Source organism: Gallus gallus, chromosome 1, assembly GCF_016699485.2.
Source record: "Gallus gallus isolate bGalGal1 chromosome 1, bGalGal1.mat.broiler.GRCg7b, whole genome shotgun sequence".
Classification (NCBI taxonomy): Eukaryota; Metazoa; Chordata; class Aves; order Galliformes; family Phasianidae; genus Gallus; species Gallus gallus.
In genome coordinates, this window is record NC_052532.1 from 74,874,906 (window position 1) to 74,896,365 (window position 21,460).

Below are 21,460 nucleotides of genomic sequence, written 5' to 3' on the forward strand. Positions count from 1 at the left end.
TGTTTTTGGAAAGGTATATTCACAATAAATGCAATAGAGTTGCTTTAGAGCATCTAGCCAAACTCATCACACAGAGCATGAAGAGCTCTATGCAGCCCCTCCTCCCAGTGCTTGATGCTATTTTTAATATAATATTTAATTAATATAATAATAATTAATTATTATAATTATTAATTATATTATTATATTAATTGATTATTATTAATAATTATATTATTAATTATATATTATTAATAATATATATAATAATTAATTGATATTATATTTAATATTTATTTATGTGACTTTCAGACTTGAAGAAGGGTCAGCTTAAAAGACAGTGTAGGAAAACAGATAATGAGCACAGTTACCTGTAGTAGGAGTTTAAGTCGAGTGATGCGCTGGAAAGGGAGGATGAGGAAGGACTTAAGCGAGAGGCGCTGACATACTGGATCACTTTCCAATCTCTCCAGGACTTGCTGAAATCCTGCATTTCCACTCCTGTGGGAGTGTAAATGAGAAAGGATATCTAGGCATCAAACCAAATATGTAGTCTTTCTAACAGAAAGAGTACCAGATTTCAGTGAATGCTGGAGTATGCCAGTCATTACAGTCATGTTTTGGCTGTGGAGCAAGAGATGTCAACAAACTGGACCACTCTGTATAGCAAGAATAAGTATAGGTTTTAACAGCTATAGGAGGACAGCAGTACAACTCTTGTTAGAACTTTCCTCTTTGTGCTATAGTCCTCTGGAATAACCAGAAATAGCACCTATGTTTCAATCTCACCTACAAAAAGGGTACCTTTCACAAAATAGTGGTGGTTTGCATCCTTTCTTCATACCAAATGGCCCAGCTCCAGGGGCTTTCTCCAGAGAGTGAAAAAGCTGCCTCCACATTCTTGCTACTGTATTATTCCTGCATTCCCCCCTAGTGTGTCTCTTAGCCTCTTAGAAACAGCCACTGCCATCCAGTTTTCTGTCTTGGGCAGCAGCAGATACAAAAATAATGGTATGCAAGTGGTATCTACTGCCAGAACAGCCAAATCCTATATCTCTGAAGAGATGGAAAAGAAGCTTTTATGCCAAGTAGAAGTATCTCACAAGCAGCCATTGGGCTCACAATGCCCTAGATGAAGGTTCTTTCTGTAAAGAACTGAGCCTTCACTGAAGGAAACCAATTGTAAGACTAAATCTCACCCAGTCAGCAGCACCCAGAGCACCCAGTGCCTGAATGACTTATTTGGAACAGTGACTTCTTTCAGAATCGTCAACTAGGATTGGGTTTTTACTGAGGGAATTAGTGCAGAAGTGCTAAGGAACCTTGCTCATTACTGAGCCTGAGCAGTGCTTGATTATGCCACTGAGTACAGAAGAGGACAGCAAGAGAAACTGATGGTGCTCTGGCCTTAGGATTTTCAATCCATTTCAAACACTCTTGGATAACTAGTTTTGAATTAACGGCAGCAACCATACTTTTCTTAACTATCACTTTCAGGTTTTCAATAGTCTGAATTACATTATTCTCAGTTATTCTTTTTCTCCTCTCAAAAGAGGAGCCTTACAACATCTCAGTCCTTCTGTTCCAAATGCTACTGAATTGAAGAAGGCTTCCACCTTTTCTTCTGGAGATGTACTGCGAGTACCAACAAACAGATCATACTTGTTGTATGCCCTGTCACTTGAAACAGTGCGCATCAGAAATGCAGCAAGCAAGTAGGAGGCTGTAGAAGGTTTCAACAGATGAAAAACTTACAGCAACCGCTGGAAGGTTTGCTCCTGGTATGTCTGGTTTGTTACATACGGTAGATACACCCTGCGGAACTCAGGAGCATGTTTCAGAGCCACATCACATACACGGAAGGTGAACATGTCCTCTTCAAACTTCTCTTCCAAGTCAAAAAGGAAACTGCAGCACACAGTTGTGGTGCCATCGAAGGAGAGAGAAATATAGAACAGAGTGATCAATGTCAGTAGTAGCATGAAAATCTTAATTTCTTTAAAATCTGGATAGCTCACATATAAGCACAAAATAGCTCTACTTCTAGAGAGCGTAGTGCCTGTACAATGACAGTTTGGAGCTAGACATCAAGGAAGAGGCAGAGGCAAAATCGGTTACTGTTCCTCACTGAATCACAGAACATCCTGGTTGGAAGGAACTCAGCAAAGATAATCAAGTCCAACTCCTGGCTCCACACAGCCCCACCTAAAATTCAACCCCTATGTCTGAGAATGTTGCTGTCCAAATGCTCCTTGAACTCAGGCAGGATTGGTGCTATGACCTTTTTTTTTTTTTTCCCGGGACAATCTGTTCCAGTACCCAACCACCCTCAGTGAAAAGCCAAATACCCAACCTGACCCTCTGCTGATGCAGCTCCATGCATTCTCTATGGCTCTATTGCTGTCATCAGAAAGCAGCGCTCTCAGCTCCTGCTCCTCTGCTGCCTCTCATGAGGAGCTGTAGGCCATCATGAGGCCTCCTCTCAGCCTCCTCTTCTCCAGGCTGAACAATGAACTCCAGCTGCTTCTCATACTTTTTGCCCTCTTGACCCTTTACTATCCTCATAACCATCCTTTGGATGCTCTCTAATAGCTTTATATCCACACTACATTTTCATGTAGTCATGGCACCCAAAACTGCACACAGTGTTCAAGGTGAGGCTAGACCAGCACAGAGCAGAACAGGACAGTGCCTTCCTTTGATTAGTTGCGTGATGTACCCCAGGGTACAGTTGGCCTTTTTGGCTGCCAGGACACAGTGCTGACTCAGACTCTACTTATTATCACCCACATTGCTTTCTGCAGGGCTGCTCTCCAACTTCTTGTCTCCTGGTCTGTACATACAGCCAGGGATGCCCTGTCCCAGGTATACTATCTGAATCTTGCAACTTTCATGCATTTGGCAACTGCCCAGCCCTCTAATTTGTTCCTGAAAAAGCTATATTTGTTACTTCTAAAGTTACAATCAGGAAACAATAGCAAATCAGGATATCACCAAAAAGAATTCCCTTGGTAGGAACTGAAAACACAGAGCAAACCATAGTAACCTTGCAGGAGCAAAACAGAACCGAATCAAAGAGGATTCCTTGCGCATGGGGTCAGATCTATGTTTTATGACTTATGCTTAATTGATTTCACATTAGCTACTGATATATGATGGCTGTAATTTTATTTACTTATTTTTGCTTCAGGATTGTGTAGCTGCATCTTATCTTCTCCACATGTATTTTGCAAGAGTTGCATTTTGTTTGGACTGAGGTTGAGTTACTTGTTTGCAGTTAGTGCCAATAAGACATGGCAGCATTTTGAACACTCTGATTCTGCAATGATCTCTGTGCGCAGTTGTATCATTTCCAGGACTTAACACCAAGATCTACATTGTCCTGTCACCTGAAAAGGTGATGGACCTTTTGAGGGCAATGTTGATATGCAATCACAAAGCGCTATGTGCATGTATATACAGTGAACATACAGCACAGGAGTGAGAGATGTTACTGATAGAAACTAGTGTTTCAAGGCTGTATTGGCTCTTCATAGAGGGTGTTAGATGTGGAAGTAAGGGGGGCAAATCTCACCTGGCACTGACATCACGTACATCCTGAAGGCGTGAGAATAGCCACTGACGCTCCTGATTACTGAGAATTGCCTGGAGTTCTGCTGACCGCTGGAAGTGATCCACTGCCACATTTAAACTGCGCAGGTAGGAAGCCTCAGACATTATCAACTCAAATTTGGCCTTGAGAGAAGAAAAAAGGGAGCAGAACATCAGCAGACCAAGCAAGCCTGCAAGGAATCTTACTAGGTGGAAATGGGACAAAGCAAGAAAACTTTTTAGTATGCGACGTGCGCAATTAATTACAAAAGAAGAGAAACATTAGGAATGAAAGAGTGTGTGGTATAACTTAAAACAACAGTTACCTGTTTTAATTTTACTTTTCATTCCTTGACTCCACTTTCACTAGGTTCCCTATTTCACGTGCTCCCATAAATTTTCCAGCATCCAGACTGTCCATGTTCTTTTTCTCCTTCATGTTTCACATGCTGTTGTTTTTTACCCCCCTCTCAGGGCTCTCCCATCCATTTTTTGGTCCCTCCCATTTTCCTTAACCTGTTACTCCATGTACCAATTTGCTGAATACTTACATACATCTTCTCAATCCCCCTCAGCCCTGCAGCACGTGTGGGTAAATTTTGTAAACTCATGCTAGCACAGGAACTACAATTCATTGTGTCTTTATTAGCATCTCTCATAAGCTTAAGTGTGGGAGAAAGCTCTCTTTAAAATTCTCTTTTGCATCAAACTTGTTCAAAATTCCTTGTTTTCTCTTGTTCCAATTTCCTGACATCTGTTTTCATGATGTTACTGATATAATTTTCATCTTATTTCTGTGCTCCTTCTATCAACAGTGCGAAACTTCAGCACTGTACTACTTTGTAAGCACTGACACCACATTTCCGACCTGCTTACATGAGAAGGTGACCTCTGAATTCAACCACTGCATTCCCACATCAGGCATTTTTGCTCTCCACTTTAACCACCGTCCTCCATCCTCTCTGACTACAAGCCACCTATCTGCCTTATTACATCTATCCATTACCTCTTGTAGCTTCTGCTCATCACGGGACATATTGAGTAGCATTCTGCTGCCCCGGATCATGGGAATATCCTGCCAGAGGGATGCATTTGATGACACTGACAGACGTTGCAAATACGAGTCCTGGGGAGACAACACTTTCCTTCGTAGTCTTGGGGAGCTTGGCAAACTCGATTCTGTATCCTCTGCAAAAGAATCCACTCTCTTCTGGCTTTGAATGGCCTTGTTCAGAACCACATCACTGTACTCCTGATACAGCAACCTTGCTGTGAAGAGAGGCATATATTTTTATATTTACTATGGTAGCTACCTGCTCTCTAATTCAGCCTGGAGGAAACAGTTAGGATAACATTAAACCACATGTATCTGCTATTAGCCGAGTAGTGACCATGACTCTGGCTTCACTGCCTCCACTAAACACTCCTTTCTAATGCACCCAAGTGACAAAAGCCACAGCAAGGGTGGGAGATGACAGACAGGGGTCTGCCATAGAATTTCAAGCAGAAGGTACTTACAGGAGTTGATGAGTTTGGAGTGTCGACGTTTGAAGGTCCCCATTGTATCTTCAAGTTTCTTCTCTCTGTCAAGGAGTAAGGATTTGCAAACACAGAGAAAATGAAGAGCACAGTGCCAGTGATGGATAACCCAGTTCTTAGTAATGGATCTGGCACAACAAGGCCCGCTCTTTCGAACAAGCTCAAGCTCCGCATCCTTTACTTTAGAAAGAACAAAGTTTGGTTTGATGGAAATACTGTTCACTGGACAGAAATACTTCTGCTGCAATGGAGTCCTCTCCTACAGGACGTGGAGAGGAACACAGTCGTAAGTCACCTTATCATAGTTTTCTACTTATTATCTTCATTTTGGTCCCTCAGAAACAATAGTAGAGCATCAGGTATCTGTGCTACACAGGCATGAGGCCAAAATCAATGGAGCCTTTAAGAGACTTACCGTAATATAACTGTTTCTGAACTGACTGGTGGTTCCCTGTGCACCTTGTGTGCTTCTTCCTCTGAAGGAACGGGACAGACTTCTGTTACATAAGATAATTAGAAGGTAAACACAAACACAAATGTAGTCGAGCTAGAATCCCAAGACACAGATACCACTTATCATACCCTATCTATGCAACAGTCTTAATTCTACAGTACAAATGCCCTCCTGAACATTATTTCTGATTTTTGTAATCCTTGGCATTACTTACACTTTAGATCTATTACTTAATCATGTTTGCTTTTCATACCAATAATAAGGCTGATACTTTCAGAAGTGACAGTAGCTCTAAGAGCATTGATTTTCAGTTGCCTAAGCAAAGATACTGCCTGCAGGCCCTATATTTGAAAGCTCCCTTTTCCTTTTCAGCAACTTGGGTGAAGTAGCTGAGGATCTATGGACACAAAGTTGCTACTTTTGTCTGAAAGCCTTAGACGTGCTTTTGCAAATGTTGAGCTCCAAGAACTCTAAGCGACATCCAGAACAGAAATACCAAACACCCAACAAAATCACACATTCCCAGAGTCTTACAAAGGATGACAACTGGTGGATTCTGCATGAGCATGATTGGTGTTATCCAAAACTTGCATTTATGTGCCTTGACTGCTTACAAACTGCTGTTTGTGTCAGTGTGTGTTTATATAAAATGAAGAAAATGTGGGCTTCTCTTTCATTCTGTGAGAGGTTTATAATTAAATAAGGAGTGAAGAAATTATATGTAAATTCATCAGAAGCAGAATGAGGAAGTGAGACTAGAGACTGAGCTGTAAATATAAGTCAGGGAAAAGAACTGTTGCCTTGAATATTTTAAAATATTGAACAAAAAATTTACAGGTCCAATATATGAAGAAATTTTGATTTGAGTGTGCTCCCAAACCCTTTGCACCCCTCAGCTATTCCCTCCTTTCCCTCCATAACAGAACTCCAGCATGTTGTGAATCTTGGAAAATAAACATTTTAATTTCTGAGAAAAAGCAAGTATGTTTAAAATATTGTATGAGGACTGCTCCAAAGGTACTGCCTTCTATTTTATTAGGCTGGCCCATGACATACAAGGCAGATTGTGATGGTATGGTATGGCAGTAGAGATTCAACCTTTTCGCCAATGTTCTGTTACATTTTGTTGCCATGTGACAGATGGCAGCAGAGGGTAGTTTGACAAAATTTCTTCATACGCTCCAGGTCAGATGCCAAGATGTGGAACTGAATTCTTCCATACAGAAAAAATTGCACCCACTGATATTCATTGACATTTGCTCATGTTTATGGAGATCAAACAGTGGATGTTAGCAAAGTGAGGCAGTGGCTGGTGTGTTGACGCAGGGGTGACAGAGTGTCACCTCTGCTAGTAAAGACTTTACAAGTGCATCATGCAGGCTCTTGTTCATTGCTGGCAAAAATGCATAGCTAGTGGTGGTGGTTATATTGAAAAACAGTGTTTTGTAGCTGAGAATTAACTCTATCAAATAGCATTATTGTGCTCTTTGTTGTAGTTCACATGGAAATAAATAGGAGGCATTACTTTCAGAGCAACCTATGTACACATAGAATATAATAAGGAACAGAAAGGCATCCTGAGAGCAAGTACTGTCTGAATGAGCTGCACTACAAAAAATGCAAGTTTTCCATTCATAGCATCAGTGATTTGGCTTCTGTTCAAGATAGGATTTTAGACTTTGCTTTATTATCTGTAATCTCAAAGTCTACATTCTTAGGAAGAAATCTCTTTCAGAAGGTCAGATTGGAGACTAAAAGGTGTCAGCTGCAAAATGAAGGGAGGTAGGAAATAAACAGGGAAAAGGCTAATACATGCCATAATACATATGGGCTGCCAAGCAGGCAGACTTTCTTTACTACTTAGAAAAGGGCTGTTATTTAAGTGCAACAAAACACAATGGCCCTATGATGGCAACAGAGGTGATTAACAGCTGCAAACAGCCCCACAAGAAACCCAACTGTAGGAAGTAGGCTAAAATTGCTCACGTTACTGTGTAAGGGCACCAGATCAATAAACAAAGAGAAGGAAGAGAAAGCGAAATAAGGTCTCTGCTGCATGTGTTAGTGCAAGCAGGGGAAATAAGTCCCCATGTGCAGCAGGAAGCACTTATCACAGGGCAGCAGACAGAGCTTAGAGCTTAGGAGAGAGCTGTGTGATAGCAGTCTGGAGATGCACAAGGGGCTGCAGTTCCAAGTACTGCCAGAAATGCACAAAAGCATTGCCACACTTTCAACTCTCACGACTTTCTATCACATTGCCCATTTAACTTCAGGCTTTTGATATCTGCATTAAGTTTTGCGGAGGTAAGAAGAGTAGGTGGAGATGGAGGATGGACTCACCCTGCAAGACGTCTGGTGGTACGGATATCCTCTTCAGGCCCTGCCGGTGCCAGTCCTTGCTTTTCACTCTGCGCTTACTCAGACTTTCTTGATTGACTCTTGGCTCTTGTGCAACTACCTCAATTGTTTTTTTGTCTGGCCAGCTTAATGATTTTTCCAAAGGTAAATGTTTGGGTACTTCTTCCTTTAATTGAGACACCAAATGGTGTTCTTGTTGTTGTTCTTCTAGCCTTTGCTTGACTCTCCCCTCACTTTCTATTTTCTCTGTAATTGCTGATGGTGCTCGGATGTTCTTTGTGTCTACACCAAAGAGGTTTGTCCGCTGCTCCCACTGCAGCTCTCTTGATACCTCATCTTCTTGGCAGGTTGTTTGAGCAGTTGGTGGTGATGGAGGGCTTAGTTGGAGAAAGTGAATTGGATTGGTGAATGCTAGCATTGGAAGGGACTGTACAGAGTCTCTGCTCTTGGAATCCGTGAATGTTCTCAAATCTTCCAGTGAGGACCAACAAAGGTGGTCAGGTGAGGATTTTTCACACTGTATACCCATGTGCTGAATCACTGTTTCAGTGCTGGTGTCAGAACAGCTGGCCAATGCCTCATTTCCAACAGCAGAAAAGCCTTTGGCCAACAAACTGACCTCTGAGTCATTAGAAGTCTCTGTATCCTGGGTACCCAAATCACAGAGATTGCGCCCTTTAGTTGCTGGAACAAAGACAACTTTGTCTGTTAGACTTCTATCAGGAGAAGAGTTGGCATTATTAGCATCAGATACAATAGCGGCAGTCCATAGAGGATGTCTTATAGTAAGGGCTAGTAAGTCATGATCATCCACGTTACAGTTTAGATTTGGCCTGGAGTGGGGTACAGGAGTCAGTGTCTTGTAAGTCTCAAGGGCTAGAGGCTGGACACAGTGATTGGCATTAAGTCCAGGGGCCTGAGCTTGAACAGGGCTTGGGACATGGGAAGGAAGGTGTTTGGTATCAGGCTTAGACACCAGAGTTAGGCTTGTATTAGGCATAGGAGACAGAGGTTGTCCTTGGTTCACAGCAAGGACCATATCTGCTTCAGGGGGCCAAGTTAGGGTGCTCAAGATGCTTGAGATTCTAGATCCAGGCTTCCAGTCAGACTGATCAAGTAAAGGTACCTGTTGTGATTTGTGAAACACATTTGTTCCAGTTTCATTTTCTTGTATAATGGCACTTTCTTCTGGTGGAGGTTGGTACTGCGGAATTCCTTCTGGTTGGTTAAAGGGAGTGGAAGTCCTGCCCCACTTTTGAGGTGATTCCAGAGGCTCTGCAATGAAAAACAGAGTTTCTCTGTCCCCACGAAGGTTCTTCCCTGCAGGAAGAGAGCTTGTATATACTACAGAGAAAGATGAGCCACAAAGGTCTTCACGAAAGTCTTCCTCAGGAGCAAGCAGTTCATAGGAACCACTGTCCTCCTCTGGATCAGCAGTTAAAACAATAGTTTCCACTGATGCCAAGTTCTGCATGCACACAGAAACAGCTTGGTTAGCATGCTTCTCTATAGAGTATGGCAATTCGTTCAGGTTGGAACTAGGACAGTCCTCAGGGTTCACCAGGGTCCCTCCACTGGCCTCCTCTTGCTGTGGGTCAGACATTGAAAGTGTCTTCCCTGTGTTACCCACAGAGGTGAGCTCAGAGGGTAAATCTGAAACAAAGTCACAAACCTCAGCTTTTTGTAAGTTTTCTGCAATGGGATGAGGATCCATAGGATCAGGTGGGTCCATCTTCCCAGTAGCAGTAGAGGAACATACTGGCACAGAAGCCTCTGGGTTCTCTATGCTAGAAGGTGCTGCCACTCCACAGTGTGGTGCTTCTCTTTTGTCGAATATTTGGGCAGCTTTTCCAGGTTCACCACTGTGCTCACCCTCCCCACCCAGCCTTATCTTGTCATCGCAGTTAACTTCTACACTATCTTGACTGCTGATGGAAAAATGGACAGAGTCTTCCAGCTCTTCCAGGTCAGAGATATGGCACATGTGCAGAGGCACCACTGGAATTTCACCCACTATGTTCAGGCTCTCTGATGGGAAAGGGCTGGCAGAAGGTGTTTGACATCTAGAACCCACTGCTGTAACTTGAGCTTTGAGCAGCACACTCTCACCAAGATGCTCTCTCATGAAGCCACATTCCCCAGGAAGTGCTGTTCCAGTTTGCTCAGTCAAAAAAACATTTTCCAAACCACAGAAGTCCACTTTATGCCTGGGCATAGACAGTGTCTCTAAAAGGAAAGCTGATGGCAGTCTGAGCTCTTCCCTCTGTAATTGCTGTTCCTGTTCATTGTGTTCCTTTTTTTCTTGATTTTTGGGCTTCAAAAATTTTCCTTCTTCTTGCATGTTACGGTCTTTGCACTCTTTCTTCTCTTGTTCCTGCTGAAGTTCAGACACTGCTTTCTCCTGTGCTGTTTCCTTATGTTGTGAAGTATTCACTTGCTTAACTTTTTTAGCAGTATCCTTTACATAGAAAGCACATGATACTGAAGAGGTAGGTCTGCTGTCTGTTTTTCTGTGATCATCTTCAAGATGAATGCATTTAGAAGTGGATGAGTTTTCTTTAGGAATCACTACTGTTCCCTGGTCTTTGAACAGCTTGTTACTCCTTATTTCACAAGCTGAGATATTTCCTCCTGTTTGTAGTAAGCTTATTTGGCTGTCATCTGTTAAGGTGGAAGTCAGTTGATAGGAAGACTCTGTATTTTCTTCCCAACTATGGAGCGCTCTTCTGCTTTCCTTACCATCTTCAGAAGTGTAAAGTTTAGCCATGTCCTCTGCTGTTATCTCTGAGGTAGGCTGTTCATCAGTTGCCAGTGACACCTTTTCGCTGCTTTGCTTCTCATCTGCACTAGCATCAGTCTCCTGCAAAGACCCTACCTTACCCTGAGATGGCTCAGCCTTATAGTGCCTCTCTGAAATGGTTTTACAAACCAAGAAGCACTTAGGTGCCTCTCTCTGAGAGGAAATGTCATCAGCCAAAGGAGATTTTTGATATTGGGCCTGAGGGTCTGAGACATGAAAAGCCAGTTCTGTTTGGGACTGAGAATATTCAGTGCTGAGGTCCACAGACTGTGGGATGGCATTGCCAGTAGCTGCTCCATCCTGGATTGGGCTGAGATAGGAAAAGCCCTGGTTGCTTTCCAGGTCAGCCAGCTCCCCTTGCTTATGTTTCAGTGAACAATCTAGTCCACTCTCTAAAATTATTTCTCCCTCCCATTCTGAGAGTCTCTTCTGAGGATCTGCATCACCATGCTCTTGTTCCAGGCCTGCTGGCACTTTTTGTACAGGGTTAGAGGATCTGCCTGGCATTACTGCTGCTTCCCCTGGAGCAGAAAGAAAGTCCTTGGGTGTGCTGAGCTCTGCTCCCTCTGCAGAATCCAGTGGGCTGGTGCTCATTTCAACTGATACATGAGGGGCATCATGCTCTCTTTCAGCTACTGCAGAATTCCAGGCTTGCCCAGCAGTGCTGCAAACTTCCAAGGGCGTGGTACTTCCCTTGCTGACTTCTTCAGAGACCATTCACGATGCATTCAGTTTAAAAAAAAAAAAAAATCATTTTTCCATTAGTACTGCAGAATGATTTAGTAGAACTAATTGGCTTAAGAGACTTAAAAAACAGATATCAGTGCCGCTGAGGGGAAAGAAAACAAAAGACATAGTTTAGTGAATTGATAAGTGTTGAGAAAAACACCGTGACTGAGGGTAGGCAAACACTTGAGGTAAGCTTGCAGTATGGGATTATAACTCCAAAATAAAACTACTAGTGCCTAAGTTTTACATGCAAATCCAGAAAGTGACTTTGGTCAAGGGTAAAGATATTAATCATTCTGTACATGGGCAAATTACGATTTATGAAAAGTATTGGCTATTGTGACTCCTCTCAAACCCAAAAGGGAAACCCAGAAAGCAGGACAAGACTATAATAAAAATCTCCATTAATTTTTGTGGCACAGTGGATTAATACTCACTACCTCTCGTAGTAGCTAGCTGAGACTTAAAATCTCTGATTTCAACAGTGAAGCACCTGTACTGTGGAGCTGATGGATCTCTTCACAGATCTCTTTGTATGTACGTGCAATAGAAGAACTTACTGCAACTTATCACAGGAATTGACTAAGAAGTAGGAATATAAGAATGTGATTAATACATAACAAGCACATGACATAAGATGCAAGATGGCTGAAGGCTGTATAAATTACATCGGTGGAAAGGAGTACTCCTGATGCACATAGACATAACTACAGATTACAAAGAAAAACAAAATGAAAATTCAGACTATCAGTTTTAGTAAAAATCACAGGATTGTCTAGGGACAGTTTCTCTAGGGACATAGTAGAATTTCCTATCCATTACTGCACTTGAAGTTCAGACATGACATTTGGGAAATGTCTATGAAAAGGATGGTAGAATCTGATTCATGTTTTACTTTTTCTGGATTCTGCCTATCCCATGATCCACAATCTCAAATTCAAAAGATGTAAGAAATAGACAAATCTGAGTGACTCCCCTCCTTTCTTTGGCTTCAGGGATGTGCTCCTTCATGTCCCATGCTTTCTTCCCTATTTTCAATTCCCTGCTTATCAGAAATGGATAGTCACAGAGATGGGCTGAACCATTCCGTAAACTGTTGACACTGCTTCACATGCACTAGGTACACCTACAATCACACTAGAGGTTGTGAATTAGCTTTCAAGGACCTGTTGCAACATGTAACCACAGTGAAGATTTCTCCCTGAGCACAGCTTCAGTGCTCTCCTCCTTCATCCTGTCAAGTTTCCTAGATGCACAGTCCTGCATCTTTTGATCAAACAAGCCATTCCACACTCCTTCACATAAAAACCTACTAAATGTTTAGCAGCAGAATAGCTCTAAGACCTGAATTTGGAGAGTTTGCAGAGTTCATTAAATATACTTTTTGTCTCTCTGGATCTCTACCTTCTCTACAATTTTAAGATTACTGTTGTGTTTTTTTTTTTGTTTGTTTGTTTTTTGTTGTTGTTGTTTCTTGCTTGTTTGTTTGTTTTCTTCCAGAATTTCAACTGCTGTTGTGCAATGGAGGGGGACAACAATTTCAACTAGGGACACTCACAGAGAAAGAGAAGTGTCTGCATGGAAAGAGCAGTCTTTGAGATCAAAGACAGTTTAATTGTGTTTATTCCACACAGAAGGTAAAAGCGTTACGGACATTGCCCCATCCAGCTCCATGGCCAGGATAGACCTGACCTTTAAGTTGGTTTCACTAATACTTTCCCTTATGTCAAGTGAAACAGAATACCTCTCTGAAATCAATGAGTCCAGAACTAAAGCATTATATATATGCACATATGTACGTATGCATATATCTCAATCATACAGTTATAGAGTATTCTGAAGTGGAAGGGGCCCACAAGGATCACTAAGTCCAACTCCTGGCTCTACACAAAACCACTCTGAAATTAAACCATACTCCTGAGAGCATTGTATAAATGCTTCTTGAATTCCATCAGCTTAGTGTCATCACCACTGTCCTGTGGAGCCTGTTCTAGTGACCAACCACCCTCCCAGTTGAGAACCTTTTCCTAATATCCAATCTGACCCTCCCTGATGCAGCTTCATGGGGATTTTTATCATTTCAAGGCTTAGAAAAATGGACAAAAAAAGTTCATCAGTTAACTTTGTTCCTTTTTCCCCATGTTTGTTTTTGTGGGTTTTCTTTTTTGAAAATTTATTTTTTCTAAAACCAGGCAAAAATAGATTATTCAGCATTTGGTTTTTTTAAATTGTTGAGAATAGTTGTAAATATTTAAAACATACTGTTTGTTGAAATTATAAACTGATAAGTCCATTCAAAACCTTCCCAGAGGGCTCTGTTGCATCGTACTGCTGCCAGTGCTTATAAATTATCTTCTACGTTTCCACAAGCGTCAGGAAGACACTCCAGCACAGAAACTCGGCAGAGCACAGAAAGCAGCAACTTGCATGAGGCCACTTTGTCCAAGGCAGGATCAACTTATAACTAAATCATCCCTGAGAGATATGTTTGCCCTCCTGTAGCAAAGGCTCCATGATCATGCCACATTAGTCATGCTATGCTGTTTTTAGCTCTTCCTATATAACTTTAGCATCCTTGCTGTGTGACTAGAAGAACACTGTTTACCACAGGATGGGCTCCCCAGGAGCAGGAAGATTTAAGGAGATAGGTGGACGTAGACACAGGCTGGTATCTAAGGAATGTTTACAACTGCTAAAGATGGGATGGTCTAGAAAGGTCTGAGTAGCAAGATCCTCAAACTCAAGCCAATTCACTTTGAGGAAAATAACAACTGTCACCCACTGAGCTGTTACAGTTGTAAACAGTGAACTTCTTGCATTAAGCTCAAAGACTCAGCTTCCACTTTCCTGGTTCTGTTGGCAAGGGATTTGGATGGGTGAAAGGACAAGTTTGAAGTTGTGTCTGGTACAGTTCCACAGTGATATTCAGAGACAGCAGGGTACAGTTAGCTGTATAGCATATCAACACTGGAAGCTGCCAAGAAAGATCTGTCCCATCAAATTCGTGCCAGGTGTTCTGAACCTCAGAAAGAAGAGAGAAGTTTGGGGATATGATGCAGGAGAAAGGATGGGCGAACTTTCTGGATACACAGTAGTGGCAACCCTAAGTATCTGTTGAGGGAAACAGGTAAGCTCATGCTTGAAGGCTGGTGCACTGTTGTAAAAGACATGTCTCTGCAATAAGGACTTCACTGAGATGGGGAAAAAATAATAACCTCTACTACATCTGTAGGGAACACATAAAGAATCTACATACCTGCAGTTATTTTAGAGAACCTCTATGTAGCACTGCATTCTTATGCTCTGACTACAGCCTGGTTCTCCTCCAGAAAGTAGTCAAGGAAACTCACAGGAGCTGGGCCAGCCTAAGTACATTTTCAATTAGTATCTGTAGTAGGGGGCCGATAACACGACAGACAAGAACACAGAAGCCTCTCTGACATGCCATCTTTTTGCAGGCTATGCAAACTCTCCCAGAAACCTCAACTTTACCGCTGTTGGGACTGCTTGTCTTTTCATATCTTTTTGGGTCGGATGTTCAGTGCGTCATCTCTCCCTTGTACATTCTGAAAGAACTTAAGTCTGATGGCCCCTGTATACATAAAGCTAGCCACACTTTTTTTTTTGCCAAGAGGACCTAAAAATCTAGGACTTCAGAGCTTGTATGCACACAACAGTGCACAGTGATGCTAACTGATGCTAGGTGCAAATCAGCTGCCAGCTGGAAATGAGAGGGTGTAGTGAGCTGCACAGCAGCATGGAAAAAAAGGGGTAGTACTTGGTTTTACTGCAACAGGGGACACTAAATTTGAGAGTGAAAGGGTGAGCAAGGTGGCCAGCTACTCAAAACTAGATAGCAGCGAAAGCACTAGCAGACAAGGCAGTTCCTGCTATAGTACTTTTATGCAGAGTTTTCCCAGATTACAAAAAACAATGTATCAGTCTTGCTTCCAGCATGTATCAATTACCTGGATGAAGATGACAAACTTTTCAGTTTATAAACAGAAAGTACTTACCCTCCCTCCCCACCCCCTCCCCAAACTAAAAAAGAAGAAATAACAAGTGCTGTCAAGCACAGACAAGCTCTACTGTTTGCCAGGAAACAAGGTACAACAACTTCATTGAATTAAATAGAGCACTAATCCTAAGAAAACCATGAGTTAGATGAGTGCAGAGATTTTCCTCCTGCCAACCTGCGGGTGGACCCCGCCTCCTGCGCCCTCACCTTGCCTACCCTCTGCAGAGGAGCTGGAGGTGCTTCCAGCCAGCTCCCCAGCCTGTGCCAGGGCAGAGAGGTGGGAGCACAAGGTGCATACGCTCATGCTGTTGTAAACAGCCTCACACCTGTGAAAGCCCTGCCCTGCAATTACAGGCCTGTCAACTGGAGCTGCACTAACACACACTACTAGTTGAGTTGTCTGCCTGGCCTACTGGCCCTATGCAGCCCACAGGGTCTGTGGGAACCTTGCTGCCTCTGCTATGGGGCAGCCAAGCCCCCTGATGGGTGGTGAATGGATTTCTGGCCCCAGCTGGGCTGTCACACAGCTCAAAAGCTCAAAGGAGTCAGGATGGCAGAGGCTGGCTCACTCTACCCTCCTCCATACAAAATCCAGACCTGTGTAGGAAAATCTCCACTTCTACCTGGAGGCTGCACATCCTCTGTTTTGGTCAGGCACTCAAGAAAAAACTCAGTACAATGCCCAGGGCTGTGTTAGCATAAAACCCACCCCACCACCAGACTCAATTTTTAGTAGGCTGTTCCCAAGAAGGGCACCCCTATAACTGAACAACTTGCTTAAATCCGTTTCCACAGCTCAATGCCTCTTGTGTAAGTGAGGCCTACTGCATGTGTGTAGCTGCAATAAATAAATAAATAAACACACCACCACGAACAAAAAACACCAGAAAATGGATACCAGGCTGAGGCCTAGTTTGTGATTGGCATGAACCATCAAGCTACTGCACTGCACAGCCTCTTGAGAAAGGTGAAGTAGTGGGGTCAGAACTCCTGAGCTCAGGAAGAGATTTCACAGAGCACTAGAGTGAAGGAAAGCAGATTTGGAGCTTGCCAAAGGAAACAACATAAAGAATAAAAAGTCATCATATAAAAAGCACGAGTCAAAATAATGTAGCATCTTCTGCTATGCTAGAAAGCCTATGTGCTATTGATATGCTGGGAAAAAGTTGCCTCCTCTAATGTTTTGGGTAGGGAAGAAAAAAAAAGGGAAAATACATCCAAGTTGCAACTGAATCTCAGGAAAATATAAGACCTCTGTCATACAGGTGCAGTTTGATGGGTTTTAACATTCAGTATCTCACTGTTTTTCACCAACAATAGGCATACTGAAAATGCACTGAGCATATTCATTACCAAATGATTCAGCAACTGACAGAAAAAGGATACTTAGTCTATATTTGTTTTCTCTTAAATGGATCATAAGACTAAATAATAAATTTTTAAAACAAAACAAAGAAGAAGAAACAAAATTAGTAGTATAGAACTTCACCTCAGAAATTGCTACGGAATGTTAATCCAAACAGCAAGTGATGCCCACAGCTTGGACAGCGTATTGCACTTCCAAAAGAGGCAACTAAAATGATTCAGTCTTATGACAACCAGGGCCATCTGTACATCAGGAGAACTAGTTCATTTTAAGCAGAGCTTCAGTTTTATATTCATAAAAGCACTGGATAAGTCTTGACACTTTGTAATCTTTAAGATAAGTCGTTAAAAATAAGCAGGAACAGTACACAGTGCTCACTGCCATAGCTCAGCAGTAAGACTGTTGATACTAGTGGACTCAGAGAGGAAGCAATTTGCGAAATTGCTTTAGGTGAAAGCAATGTACTGTCACTTCCAGTTGCATCACACAGATGTCTCTACAAACAACAAAACAACCAACGGAAATATCTGGTGCCCAAAAGGAAGGACTTCTGAAATGTATACTATGATGAGCTATCTTGTTTGCTAGAGGCATGCTACACACATTCTCAGACAGAAGTTTTGCTATAAATCACAGAAGTTCCAGTTTCTCTTTAAACAAAGCATTTCAGAACCTAGATGGGAGAGGATCTCTGACTAGCTGCAGAAATTTCACTATGTTACAGAAACATGAGCCCACGCTGCTGTTTTTGAGTCTCAGATTAAAGAGTGCTAATGTTTATACCAAACCACTTTGACATATAGAAATGCCATTAAAACATCAAAGAGCTTGGAAACAGACTTGAAAGCTTGGCCTGGCCCCAGCTGCTCAGTGGAATCATTGCTAAGCACAGTTACTGCTACACTACCTGTACCAGTCTTGAGTACAGTTAAGCTATGGACAAATAAGGGTGAACAATACTCAACAACCTGAACAAACTGTCCTCCCTTGCAGGAAGGGCATCTGAAGTTATCCTGTCCGATGTTTTTGGAAAAAACATAAGTTTTCACAACTGGATCAAGTCCCATATGAGAACAGTTAGATTTCTTGCTTCCAGTAGTGACCGCTGCCAGAGCCTTAAGAGAATGGCAGGTACAAAGTTGAAACATTTTATCAGTGAAGGACAACTGGTAAGCTATACAGCGAAATACACCTAGCCATCAAGGTACTGGTAAAGCAGTGTTTTTACTTCAGTATAGGTAAAGCATATTCCATATAACTGAAACAATTCCTAATAATAGCAACAAAACTTCATCACACTGTGCTAACAACTTCAGCCAGCACAACTTCATCAGCTACAACTACCATAACCCAGCAAAAAAACATGCCACAGCAAAAAAACATGCCACATATTTGGCTTCAATATTATAATTATCATCAAATGGAAGTACAAATAAAATATTGATTTTTTACATCTGATGTAGCAACTATTTTTTCTTAAATCTTGAACTCATTTGTCCTCATTTTGTGCTTTCAGAATATGTGTTTTCAGTCTTAATTCCCCACAGCATTTTTATTGTTTTATTACTCTAGTAATTAGACTTAATGAAAAATGGGGAAAAAGTTTTGAGACATATCATAGCCAACAATACTTGGCAATATTGCAACACTGGTGCTGCACTGTACTGAAACCTGCAGCTAAAGAAAAAAAAAAAGTCCATCCAAAAGGGATGTAGTGATGTATGTGAGGAAAACAGGTCTTGATAAAATCGTTCTCTGAAGTTACTTTTCAGAGAATTAACTGATTTTTCTTAGATGGTTAACCAGTGAACTTAGATCAAAAAAGCACAATGAGAAGTTTGCTTTTGGAAGCAAAAAGTATTAGATATAAATAAAATGTTTCAAACAATGTACTTTCCCATATTTACCAGTGAGGACCCCATCCCTCTCCCCATGGAAAAACAGCATCACACACCCAAAGCCACAGGAATTGTGTGGGTGCTGAATAGGAAGGTACTAATGCAAAGACATGGAAAACTTGGATGCGCAGGCATTGAACTGTGAGTAACAACTGGCATAGGCTCATCGTGTGCATCACAGTATTTTCTGTTTTACACATAGTCCCACTTCCTGGAATCATGTGGTTATGCAAGAATTCTGGCTTACAATCAAGAAAAATGTATGTCTGGCCTCTACAGGTGCGGAAAAGGCCCAGGAAAAAAAAAAAAAAGTATGGCTCAAAGACAAGATCTTGCTGTCTGGGTTTATCTTACCCTTTTAAGCCAAAAAAAAAAAAAAAAAAAAGTTAAGGCTTCATTCCTGACTAATTAGAACAGAGGATACACAGGTCCCAATGAATTTAGATTAGGACTCAACATGACACACTGTATGTAGAATGTAGAACAGAATAAGGCAAAAAAACCAAACAAAAAAAAAGCAGAAAAGAAAGGAGAAAAGGGGGAGACACTGTATGTACAGTATAGAACAGATTAAGGCAAAAAAAAAAAAGCAGAAAAGGAAGGGCAGGGGAAGGAAGGAAGCAAAGAGGGAAGGGGGAAGGAAAGAGAAAAAATGGGAAAAAAGGATAGAATTAGATTGTACTATTTAAATGCACAGAATGTATACCAGCTTAGAAATATTGCTAGCTTTTCTATCTTTAACTAATTACAGTATTTTTTCCTACATTAATAATTACATAAGTTTAAACGTATAAGGAACAATTACAGACATTTTAATCCTTCCTCCATCTATTTTCATTGTCTTGCATATGAATGAGGAGGCAGTCTGCTTCACATCATCATCCTCCAAGATCTCTTAAAATAGTATTGTTTTACAGCTCCAGAGCTCTTCAACTAAACAATTTAAATCCTGAGACTGCCCTTTGGCAGCCTTTGAAGAAAATAGCTCCAACTCTTGACTGGCCTATAGCCTCTCTATCCTCAGCCCTACAGCACACAGAATTGCCTCTCTTTCTCCTCCCAGACCACACCCCTCCAAAAAGAAGTACAGATAAGTCAGTACTTTTTTCCCCTAATTCACCCCAAGCTTACAATTTCAGTATGCTACTGAGAAACTGGAACAGGAGACAATTTGTCTCCTAACAGCCCTCACGACTAATTGTGTAATAGAAAGTTTATATTATTTCCTCTACCTCTTTTATGACACTATCACACAATAATGTCAAGCTAAGGAATGCAAAGTCCTTGACATATTTGGATCCACCAACCTATGCAAGCATGCATACTATATTCTAATTGGGATTGTGCATACTTTAGCATGAATAAGTAACTTCCCTTGGGAAGTTACAGGCAGTAGGTAATGAAATCCAAGACACAGCTCACTCTTTCCCATTACCTGTAAAAACTTTGACCAGTGGGGCACAAATAAACAAATATCTTCTCTCTCCCAGATTCAATGGGGTTCAGCAGAGTTAAGCTTCAGATAGCTTTCTGACCTAACTCCTGACACCGCTCATCAGACTCACCTACACCAGATTACGAGACTTGACATACTGCAAACCACTTTGTTGCACTTAGCAGTCACTGCAGGCAACAGCACAGCATGCATTCAGGTACAGCAATTCTGTCTTGGGAAAGCCAAGAGCTACAGGGGGTGTCTGATGGGAGAAGGATCAGGATGGTACAAAAGAAAGGGCTAGAGTAGTCCATAGACCATGACAGAAAGCAAGGGAAGTAAAATCTCTCTTCCCAAATGTACTCCCATATCGAGAACGGGTCTTCTGTCTTTCCTCTGCCAGTCTTGGTGAACCTGGCTCAAAGAACAAATCATTGCTGACAACTAATGAACCCTGCACCTCCCATGAGTCACAGCATATCGGTGGTCAGGTAGCAGCAAGAAGCAAGCAACTTCTGAACATCACCTGCTCTCCAAAGCACACATGATGATGGGAGCTAACACTGCAGCAAGTGAGGTCTCACCCTCACAGCCACAGGGCAGGACAGTTTAACAACCCACATTCAGCCACTGTTTCACAGGTCTTTGTCTTTGCTCAGTATCAGATTCACATTCTATCTGGCTACGAGTGCCTGCTGCAGGACTGAAGGACAGTACAAGCTCATTATTTCAGTATGCTAGTGAGAAAAATCACAGTGACACATCATGAGGTAACACACCACTTCTGTCACCCTTGGCACACACAGGAGTTCCAGTGGGTTATTCTAGACCTGCCCCTCAAGGAAATCACAGTAGAGAAAGAACAATCACAGCTACACTCACAGCAGGAATTAGCAGTATTACTGCTTCTGTTTCAAGTGGAAAAATACCCTGCACTGCAAATGTTTATGTACTCCTGCCCTGATAGCATTTATCCTAATAAAAGGTGACAAAGATGCACTAATACGACTGTTGTATCAAGTCATGCTTCTATCTACAGCTACAGCTTGTGAACATTTAAACAGTTATGGTCACCCACAAATTTCAAGTTGATGGGTCCACAAAGGGTGACATCAGTAACATAACAGGAAATGGAACTGTGCACTTTAGGATAGTAGGAGCTTTCATTCCTTCAATTACTCACTGTTATCATTTGATAATAATAATTAAAAAAAAAAAATCTACAAATGGCTTGGATGATCAGTGGTTTTTCAAGGCAACTGATAACCGCATCTTCACCCTCAAACCCTCCCC

The 21,460-nt window shown here is 41.8% G+C and overlaps 1 protein-coding gene across 7 annotated transcripts in view; it reads right to left on the reverse strand.

Annotated features, from left to right (window-relative positions):
• Positions 1 to 21,460, reverse strand: part of ARHGEF5 (Rho guanine nucleotide exchange factor 5) — a 36,004-nt gene that overhangs the window by 8,570 nt on the left and 5,974 nt on the right. For 6 of the 7 annotated variants that reach the window (XM_015292277.4, XM_046909607.1, XM_046909605.1 and 3 more), the window contains 7 exons: positions 7,904 to 11,425; positions 5,525 to 5,606; positions 5,089 to 5,153; positions 4,577 to 4,839; positions 3,554 to 3,714; positions 1,735 to 1,887; positions 351 to 480 (listed from right to left, as the gene is read on the reverse strand). In XM_015292277.4, coding sequence (XP_015147763.2) covers positions 351 to 480; positions 1,735 to 1,887; positions 3,554 to 3,714; positions 4,577 to 4,839; positions 5,089 to 5,153; positions 5,525 to 5,606; positions 7,904 to 11,315 — 4,266 coding nt within the window. In that variant the 5' untranslated portion in view covers positions 11,316 to 11,425. The remainder of the gene's footprint in view (positions 1 to 350; positions 481 to 1,734; positions 1,888 to 3,553; positions 3,715 to 4,576; positions 4,840 to 5,088; positions 5,154 to 5,524; positions 5,607 to 7,903; positions 11,426 to 21,460) is intronic. The other variant, XM_046909600.1, reaches the window with a different exon arrangement.